Source organism: Anas platyrhynchos, chromosome 11 (assembly GCF_047663525.1).
Source record: "Anas platyrhynchos isolate ZD024472 breed Pekin duck chromosome 11, IASCAAS_PekinDuck_T2T, whole genome shotgun sequence".
In the NCBI taxonomy this organism is placed as follows: Eukaryota; Metazoa; Chordata; class Aves; order Anseriformes; family Anatidae; genus Anas; species Anas platyrhynchos.
In genome coordinates, this window is record NC_092597.1 from 23,716,839 (window position 1) to 23,726,179 (window position 9,341).

At 52.6% G+C, this 9,341-nt stretch overlaps 1 protein-coding gene across 1 annotated transcript; it reads right to left on the reverse strand.

The window, feature by feature from the left end:
* Window positions 1-169: 169 nt before the first annotated feature.
* On the reverse strand, window positions 170-8,025 carry CLN6 (CLN6 transmembrane ER protein). Its single transcript, XM_027465619.3, has 7 exons — window positions 7,865-8,025; window positions 6,348-6,462; window positions 5,613-5,711; window positions 3,038-3,226; window positions 2,871-2,926; window positions 1,795-1,917; window positions 170-541 (listed from the first exon to the last, which is right to left on the reverse strand). Exons 1-7 carry the CDS (start codon window positions 7,945-7,947, stop codon window positions 253-255), a joined length of 954 nt encoding a protein of 317 aa, XP_027321420.1. The 5' UTR covers window positions 7,948-8,025; the 3' UTR covers window positions 170-252.
* Between the last annotated feature and the right edge of the window lie 1,316 nt (window positions 8,026-9,341).

Consider the following 9,341-nt stretch of genomic DNA (forward strand, 5'->3'; position numbering starts at 1 on the left):
GGTTGGAGGAGCTCAGCTCCATCACCTGAGTAGTGAGCGGGTACAGAAAATAATGCTACCGGGGGGGCGTAGGGGACCTGCAGGATCAGCCCTTTGTGCCTGGGGGCTCGTACGAAACCTCCCCTCCTTAGCTGGGTCTGGGTAACACAGGACATGCCTTGCGCCTACGTCAGTCAAGGAATTTATTTGAAATGCCTCTACATTAGAAAAACTATTTTTTTTTTCCTTTGAATCACTCAGAAATATCAAAACTTAGAAACTTTCCTTTCCTGCGTGGAGGTTGTTCATGTGCAGGGTGTAAAAAGCCCATGGCTCGGGGATATAGATCACGCCAGGGTACTTCTTCCTGAGGATTTTGTCGTTCCACAGCCAAATCACCCAGACAGCAATGAGGACCAGCGTTATGATGAACGAGTAGAAGAGGAAAAGCCCATTGCTGTCCAGGACGAGTCCTTTGCGTTTCTGGTGCATCACCAAAGCCATCATGGCGAAGAAAGTGAAAATGTAGAGGATGAAGATCTGCCCCTCTGTCACGAGATACCTGCAAAGCAAAAGGAGCCGTCAGTGCTCTTCGTGGGGAGCTGGGCTCTGCAGCCAGGTGAGCTGAGCTGTGCTGCTGCCGTGGGCAGCCCTAAAATTCATGTTTTCCACGAGTAGCTGTCCAGGCTGTTTGTAGTGACAGTAAGAGCTCCTAGCAGTAAGTATCCAACACATTTTTCCTTTATTAAAGCAGGAATTGGGGGAGAGGCAGCAAACTCATCGGGAGTGGAATAAACCAGATGTTTGGGATGAGAGCTCCTGGGAGAACCCACGTGGGTGGAGGGGCAGGTGGGGTTAGCAAATGGGTGCCTCCTTGCAGAGACCTTGCTGAGGAGCCGCTGGGCTGCCAGGAGAAAGGAGAGGAACTGCACTCAATGCGTCTTAAATCACCAGCACACAAATTGCAGAGACTCACGCTGATGTATTTAAAGGAAGTGCAGTGGGGTAACTGGGAACTGACCAAATCATCCTGATGATTTTGACTATCAAAAATTAATTTACTGTATAAGAACAGGCTCAGCAGGGGGGGCAAAGCCACAAGCAAGAGAGAGCATCATCTCTGAAGATGAATGGGAAGTTGTTTGGCTGCCATCAGGGAAACAGTTTGGGAAGATGAGGCTACTGAAAATGAGAAATAAATAAGACCTCTCTCAAAAGGCTATTTGGACCCGCAGGGCAAGCCAAGGAGGCAGCGTAACAGCATCAGGCAGGCAGCCTGGGCTCTACGTAAAATCTCTGTACCACTGGTGAGAGCATCCCCGTTACCACAAATGGCGTGAGACCAGGTGGATGTGCTGTGGGCACCAGATCACCCCAAAATCATCCAGGATCTGTCAACCTGGGCAGTGACCGGCTTTGAAGAGGGGGCAGACAGCAAGCAGAGGCTGAAAGCTTGGGCTCCAGCAATGTCAGCCTCTGCCAGGCTTCCTGAGACAGAGGTGGAGGAGCAGGAGGACCACGGAGCGCTGAGCAGGTGGGGCTGGGACAACCAGTGCCCAAACTCAACAGGGAAATGACAGAGTGGTGGAGGGAACACCCCAAGCAGGGAAAAGGACACACTGTGCTGAAGCTCTCCCAGCTGATAAAGGCTACACAGGCTGCCCATTGAAATAAGATTTGATTTTTCCAGGCTTGCATAGGAGGAGCTACAGCAACTTCTGCTCTGGGGAAGGGAGAGTTCCTGCTGCACCCTACAGAGCCTCCTGTGCTGCTCCCTTCATCCCGTGCCTCTCCGAGAGGGTAGAATTCACTTACCAGTAATAAAGGCTGCTCGGCCCCATCAGCAGCAAGGCAGCCACCGGCATCCTGCTCTCATCTTCAACAGGAGTGAAGCAGCCAGTGAAATATATGAACAGGATCAGAAAGAAAGGGATGTACCTGCGAGCAGAGACAGAGCTCCTGTGGGTGGTGTGACCCCACAAAGCGGCACCGCGGTGCGCCGAGCCCTGGTTTACCTCCCCTCCTGTGCCATGGTGGCTGCAAAGGTGCACCCAGCGTCACCTTTAATTTTTTTTTTATTTTTTTTTAATTTTGGGATTTGCTTCATGCTGCCTGAGGAACAGCAAAGCAACCTGAAAAGGGGAGAGATCTCCCTGTCCCCTGCCTGGGACACGTAAGGATAACCAGCAGAGGATAAATGGCAGAGCTCTTGGGCTGCAGAGCAGTGACACCAGCCTGCCCAGGGCTTGAGCGTGGGGTGTGCTTGCACTGAGGGTGAGGTGTGCTCCATCAGGGCCACAGGCAGGCACACGGTGCTTGTAGGACCAGCCTGGGGCAGCACTGCTGCTGTGGTGGTGAAATCTGTCCCTGAATTACCACGGGAGCAGTGTGGCCAAGCAGCCTCTGCCACTGCAGACACAAGGGCGCCTGCCCTCTGGCCGCAGGGTCACCAAATGGCTGCATGGTGGAGGAGGAGAACAAGCACAGGGACAGTGAGACAGGGCAAAATCAGGCTGTTTCAGCTGGTCTCCAGAGGAGCAAAACCCTCAACAAGTCTTCAGCGGCCTCAGCCTGGCACTGTAGCTGGCCTGGGAAAGGTGGCTGGGGGAAGAGAAGAGCAGGGCTGCTCCTGCTGCTCCCCACAGCTGTCAAACAAGCTGCACATCCTCGAAATATCAGTGAGAATGACAGGGGCAGGAAAAAAAAAACTAGCAGGAATGGGCAATTTTCCAAGGGAGAGAGCCACTGTAATTACACTAGCTGTGAGAATATTATCCCTAGCCAGCTCTCATCAGCTGTGCTTTATTTTTTACGTATTAACCTACAAAGAGCCCTGGCCTGCCTTTCCTTGCATTGCTCTAGGGCCACCAGATAGGCTGGAAATTGCTTACCACATCGAGTGACCTAAATATTCATCGTAGTAGTACAGCAGCTCAAAGGAATCAATCTGCAATGCAACGAAACAGATTTAAAAGGGCAAAAAGGGAACAGAGCACCGCGAAACGAGAACAAGCAATTAATACTTTTTTTAAGTGCTTGTCTTAAACGTCCTCTTTACCAGTGTCTCCGGCTTCAGGTTCTTGATGATGGGGTTCTCCCTTACAGACAGATGGTGCTGGTAGCCGCTGAAAATCAGGCGATGGTTTACGGAGTCCCCAACCAGGTGGATGCTCGCGCCCATGACGAACATGATGATGCTGACGTACACCATGGAGCGTGGCAAGGTCTTAGGGGAGCGCTCGATGAGCTGAAAGCGCAGAGATGGTGAACAGTCAGGAGGCACGAGCAGAGAGGGGCGAGGCCGTGACAATCTCTGCCCTCTCCCACTTTTACAAGGGCTTGCAAACGTCACCTTGAGACCTGCAGAGATGTTACGCTGCCATTTGTCCACCCCAGGCAGATCAGTGTGACCGACCCCAAGGGAATGCGCTTCCCTGACCACAGCTGCTTTCCCTACAAACATCTCAGACGTGTTTCTACCAGCCTGGGTGGTTTTCAGTTTCCAGTACACACTCCTCTTCCTTTTTGCAACAAACAAACCACATTTTTGGCCTTGCTGAAGCTTTCTGCAAAGCAGCACCCTCACCTGAGCCAAGGCTTCGGCTGCAGCAGTGTCCTGGCACTTCTACTGCAGCACTCAAAGCAGCTCAGCCACCAGATGTGATCAAACCATGATTAATTAGAAACAAAAAGGCAGCTGCTTTCTAGAGCTCCTTGCCTCTTTGAAAGCCTCCCTGTGCCCTCCAGTGGCGAGCAGAACCTCCAGCAGCACTCCCACGGCGCTTGGCACAGACACTTGTTCCTTTGTACCTCTCTGCTGGATCGCTTTCAGAGGCCTCTTGGTGAGTTGGTGGTGTTTTTTTTTTTTCTTCTTCCTAATGGAATTTGACTCAACCCTCCCCGTGTGTTTGGCTCTAAAGAAGAGGCTTCAACCGATCTGCTACGTAAGAAAACTCTGCCTGCTGACACACCGGGCCTGTGGGTGAGGCACCCTTGGGAATACCAGTGGCGGATTTAATGCTGAGCTCTCCCTGTCCCATCTTGTGGTCTGCCCGGGTCTGGGTGGAGGCAGGCACGTGGGGCTGACGTGGAGCCCAGGGAGCCTGCGGCGAGATCTTGCAAGCCCGGTTGGGGAAGAGAAACAAGGGTGGCTTAACCCGCACAGAGCTCCCTGCTCAGCTTGCAGAGCGGGGAAGGTCTCCAAATACATCGCTAAGGTGCTTCAGCCTGTGGGACCCAGCCCCTCTCCGAGCATCTGCTGGAGCATCCTCTGCCTCCCCGTGCTGCCAAAGCAGCTTTGCAGCCCTTGGTCTGCATAAACAGGGAAAAGCTCCTTATTTGTATTTAATTTTGAGGCTTAGCTTTCCCTTTCTCTGTAACTGCTGCGTGAACGTCAGAGGATTCAGGGAGAGGGGAGGAGAACAAAAGGCTCAGGGAAGCTCTCCTCTGATGGAGAGAGAAGGCTGGAGGTGTCCTTCAGGGGGACAGCAGGTAACAGAAATGCACCAAAGGCAGCAGGTTTTAACCTGACGAGTACTGAGCCTGCAGAAATCAGCTGTGTCAGGCTAGGACAGGTCTGACCAAGTTTCATAGCATTAGGTTCCCCCAGAGGACCAGGTGCTGAATATTTCTTTCCGGCCACAGTGGTGTTTAAAATCTCCCAGGCAGACTCAGGAGAGAGAGAGAGAAGCATTTACATCTTGGGACATAATTTACTTTCCAGCTAATGAAGGTTAAAATACATTTATAATTGCTTTCTCCTATCTTCTGGCTGCTAAGTATTTAATATGAAAAGATTTCTAATGATACTGGAGTCTGACCTCATAAACGGTCTGCACGATCCGGTGGCTGGCAGATGAAGCTAGATAAAGTCAAGCTAAAGATCTGATTCTGATGTCAAAGAGCAAGTGTAATTAAGCACTGAGCAATTTAGAAAATCTACTACAGCTCCAGCTGTCTGAGAAGGTTTTTAAGTTGTGGACACACGTCATCACAGACACACGTTAGGTCAGCCAAGGTGAAGGGCTCTGAATTCTCCTGAATCTGGAGTTTCTGAGCCAAGTGCTTTGCTTTGTGTATTCAGGGAACAGGAGTAATGAGCAAAAAGCTTTCTGCTGGGCTTGAATTTCTACAGCCTTCTCCTCGAATCTGTGCTGCTGTCAAAGGCAGGAGGCTGAGCTGCCAGGGGAACGTGCAGAACCCAGTCTGAGCAGGTTTGTTCCAGCCCATAAAACACAGGCAGAGCAGCCAGCCTGGTCTCCTACTGCTTCGTCGCCAACAAACTGCACAAAAGTAAGAGACTGCGTGATTTGTCTCATCTATTGCCTATGGCTGGCTACTGGACAATTGTTAGAAATGTTTTTTCCAGCACGCAGAGAGGTGGAGAGATGGCCTGTGAGCTGTATGAAGGTGGGCACTGCTTCAGTCCTTAACAGCTGGCATCATAAATTCTTGCTGGAGTAGAAAACCTCGAGTATACAGAAGGACCAATCACTTGAAGGAGTGTGTAAGTAACTTCTCCTTTGTTCAGTAAGTTCCTAAGAAATTCTTAGCCTTTACAAAGCAGTGCTACTTGCCCTGCTTTTACAACTAGTGATATTTTAAAAAGTTACCACCAAAGCCTTGAGGTTTACCTTTAGCAGAAGAAATGGTGTGATAACGTTGTAAGCCATGTGAAAATAATCTCCAGCACTCGGTTTGTTTAGAGGAAACCACTCCAAAGGCAGGATTATCTGAGGAGAGGGGAAAAAGGCACATCAGGACATCCCCGTGACCCAGCTCCCAGTTACTGTGCTTGGCTTTTGAAGCACCTGGAGCCCCGTAACCAGCTCCAGGACAGGGAAGGAGAAGACCTTTGCTGTGGACTTAAACCCCTCGCTCCTGCAGCGCTGCCAAAAGCTGAAGCTGTGATGTTGTGTGGCCCAGCGAGTGAGAAAGCAGCGGGGAATCCGACAGCAGCGGATCTCTGCTACGGTGCTGTCACATTCAGGTGTCAGCAGGAAAAAACAACCTCACGTTTCTGAGGGCACAGACCACTTTTGTCCTGCCATGCACCAGTTGGACAGCAGCAGCCCCAGGCTCAGGCTGTCCAGGTACAGGGAAGAGCAGCAGAAACCTCTCCAGGTAACATTTATGCTATGAAAATGTGAATTTGAGGGACAGGCGCTGCCGAACCGTGTTTCCCAGATACCTTCCCTGTGCCTGGAACCCCACACCAACACCTCGTGGTGGTCCTCGTTTCAAGGACAGCTCCTCCAGGGTGTGCCCTGGGTGCAGAAATCAGCTCACCCCTCTGCAGGGGAAGTTCTGGGCCACCCCAAACGAGTGCGAGGCCAGCAAAGCAGCGGGCCTGCCCTCGCCACGCTCACCATAGCAATGGGACGGCCGAAGTCCAGCACCCAGTTCTGCAGCGTGAAGTAGAACCAGAGATCGAGGTGAAACTGGGAGGTCTTGAAGTTGTCCTCATTCTTGCCAGCTCCATGCCTGGAGGGGGACAAAAGTCACAGTGTCAGCCCAGCACCGCCCCTTTCTGGATGGGGATCGCTCCAGTTTTGCACCTCTACGATTATTTCTCCCTCTCCTCAAGATTTTCGTCAAGAGTTAGTGTTTTGGGTGAGCCGTTTGGGTGTATCAGAGCCCTGCTGGCTCTGTGCAGCAGATAAGGGATGGGGAAACTGCCCAAATACCTGGGGTCATGCAACATGTCCCTGAGGAGGCAGGGAGCAGGCTCCAGGTCTGCGTCCCCACCCAAAACCTGCGCTGTCCTGGCAGATGTTTGGAGATCTGTGGCACATTTACGAAGCTGAGGCTCCAAAGAGAGGAGGAGACAAAGCAGCACGAGTGAAAGCTGGCGCATCCCCGTAAGAAGGCTCTCCCCAGCTGAGAAGGGAGCATAAAGGCAGGATGAGAAGCTTAAGTGCTGAATTAAGTGCACCTATTTTTAACTTTTGCATGACAAAGCAAAATTAAACTCCCTGGGCACTTCTGCCAAACGCTTAAAAAAGTATCCGTGCCCGCTGGTGCTGGGGCCCGGGGATGCTCAGGATGCGCTGTCACCTTCATCCTCCTCTCTGGAGATCCTGCTGTCCTCTACCTCTGCAGAGCAGGGGCTGCTCCAACCCCAAATAAGTTTTTCCATCGAGCAGCCCTCCGGCTCCCTCGTCTTTACCCTGGTGCTGAGAGCGGAGGGGGAGCAGGCAGCCAGGAGCTGTGCTACGAGAGCATGGGGTCTGCAGCGAGGGGTGGGCAGGGTGGTGGCGTCCCGTAAAATTTGGGATGTCCTGGGTGAGCCAGAACGGCCCCAGGGAGCTGGGGAGAAGCTGTCAAAGCCTTGAGAAGCCGGGGTTCCCTCCGCAAGCCGTGGCTGAGCCTGCACGAGGCTGGAGACCCCATTAATGTGGGACACCCTGGGGCACTGCAGCATCTCGGGGAAGGCGGTGGGACGTGGGATAAGGTGGGGGGACCCAGGATAAGGTGGGGGGGTACAGGATAAGGTGGTGGGACCTAAGATAAGAGCCCAGGGAGCCCAGGATGAGCTGGGACAGGGGTGCTGGATGGGGCTGAGGTATCCAAGGGGAGCCCATAATGATCCCAGAGGGGCGCAGGGTGGAGATGGGGTCCCCTAACGCGGCTTGGGGTGCAGGGGGGAGATGCATGAAGCTGGGGGGAACCCAACCCGGGTGTGGGGTCAGGATAACACCGGGGTGTCCTGGGGGAGCTGGGGGGGTTCAGGATCCCCCAGAGGCTGCTGCATGGGGTTGGGGCACGCTGAGGGGGGAGCCCCTGGATGCTGCTGGGGTGCGGGGCTCCGGCGTCCCTAAAACCGTCCCGGTCCCATCCCCGCCCCTCTCTCCCCGTCCCCCCCCCCCCGGTCCCCGCCGCTCACCTGCCGGGGTAGAGCGGCCCGGGGGGCTGCGGGGAGCCCGGGGCAGCCGCCGGGAACGGCCTCCGCCTCGCCGAGCCCTGCATGAGCCCGGGGAGCCCGGCCCGGCCCGGCCCGGCCCCGGCTCGGCTCGGAGCGGCTCCGCCCGGGCCCCGCCTCGGCGCCGGGGGCGGGCGGCGGCTGCGCGGCCTTTGGGGGGGGGGGGGGGGGACGGACAAGGGGGGGCCTTTAGGGGCTTCGTTACCGCTCCTGGAATCGATTTGGAGGGTCAAAATGTTATTTTTCACTGTTTTATTTTCATTTCTTATTTTTTTCCATCACTTGTATTTTTATTCTCTTTAGTCCTCTTCTCGTCATTTTATTATTTTTGGGGCCATTCTTTTATTTATTTATTTATTTATTATTTGGAGGATCAGTATTTTATTTTTCGCTATTTTATTTTAATTTCTTGTTTTTTTTTTTTTTTTGTTTTTTTTTTTTTTTTTTTCATTAATTGTGTTTTTATTATCTGTAGTCCTCTTCTCGTCGTTTTATTATTTTGGTGCCATTCCTTTATTTATTCCTTTATTCTTTTCTTTCTTTCTTTCTTTCTTTCTTTCTTTCTTTCTTTCTTTCTTTCTTTCTTTCTTTTTCTTTCTTTGTTCCTTTCTTTGTTCCTTTCTTTCTTTGTTCCTTTATTTATTTATGTATTTATTATTCCATTCCCGTATTTTTATCGTTTTTATTAAAGCTGTTACTGTAAGCACCAAGCACACGCACTTGCACTTGTCCTGGGAAGCAGCCAGCCCCTGTGTTTGCACACATCAGTGCCAGGGCTGAAATCCCGCAGTTCAGCCCCAAAACGGGGAGCAGCCCGGCTGGGCATCACCCTGTGTGCCCAATGCCGCCCTGCTGCCTCTTCCTCCTTGGCAGCCTCGTGCTGGGGCTGGGTGGTGCGGAGGAAAAGCCCCGAGTGCTGTTATTTCCTGGATCCGAGCACAATAATTCGCAACGCTCCCATGGTGTTTGCCCCAGCTTTCACCCACACCCTGCAGACCGCAGAGACCCCCGGCACCCGGGGCTGGGTGGGCGCAGAAAGGAGCTGCCGTGGTGTTAAACAGGAGCCATGAGCCCAGCTTTTCGGAGGGGCAGTGCTCAGGGAACCCGCCAGGCCCACGGCCTTCCCCTCACGGTCTGTCCCTCTGTTCCACAGGGAAAAGCCGGGTGGCTTACTCGCTTTCCCCATCCAAAGCACACTCAGATAATCTTTGCTATTTTTAAAGTAGAGGAAGGGGAGAAGCACAATGTTTAACTCTTTCAGGGCTCCTCGGATAAAGAAACAAAAACTACCGGCCCTGAAGTCCCTCCGTGTGCTCACGGAGTACCTCAGGATCAGCCCCTCACTGGCTGCACTGCACTAATTCCACTGAAACACTCATATTTTTATTTATTTGTTGGTGTAAATCTGCGGAGATGAGAGGGTAATTGCAGAATAATAACT

Excerpts from the sequence above, each read along its gene's own strand:
- CLN6 (XM_027465619.3), bottom strand. The coding sequence starts at position 7,947 with ATGCAGGGCTCGGCGAGGCGGAGGCCGTTCCCGGCGGCTGCCCCGGGC. Across the intron at positions 5,712-6,347 it reads TCGGCCGTCCCATTGCTATG|ATAATCCTGCCTTTGGAGTG; the intron begins GTGAGCGTGGCG and ends CCCTCTCCTCAG. Across the intron at positions 3,227-5,612 it reads CACCATTTCTTCTGCTAAAG|CTCATCGAGCGCTCCCCTAA; the intron begins GTAAACCTCAAG and ends CTGCGCTTTCAG.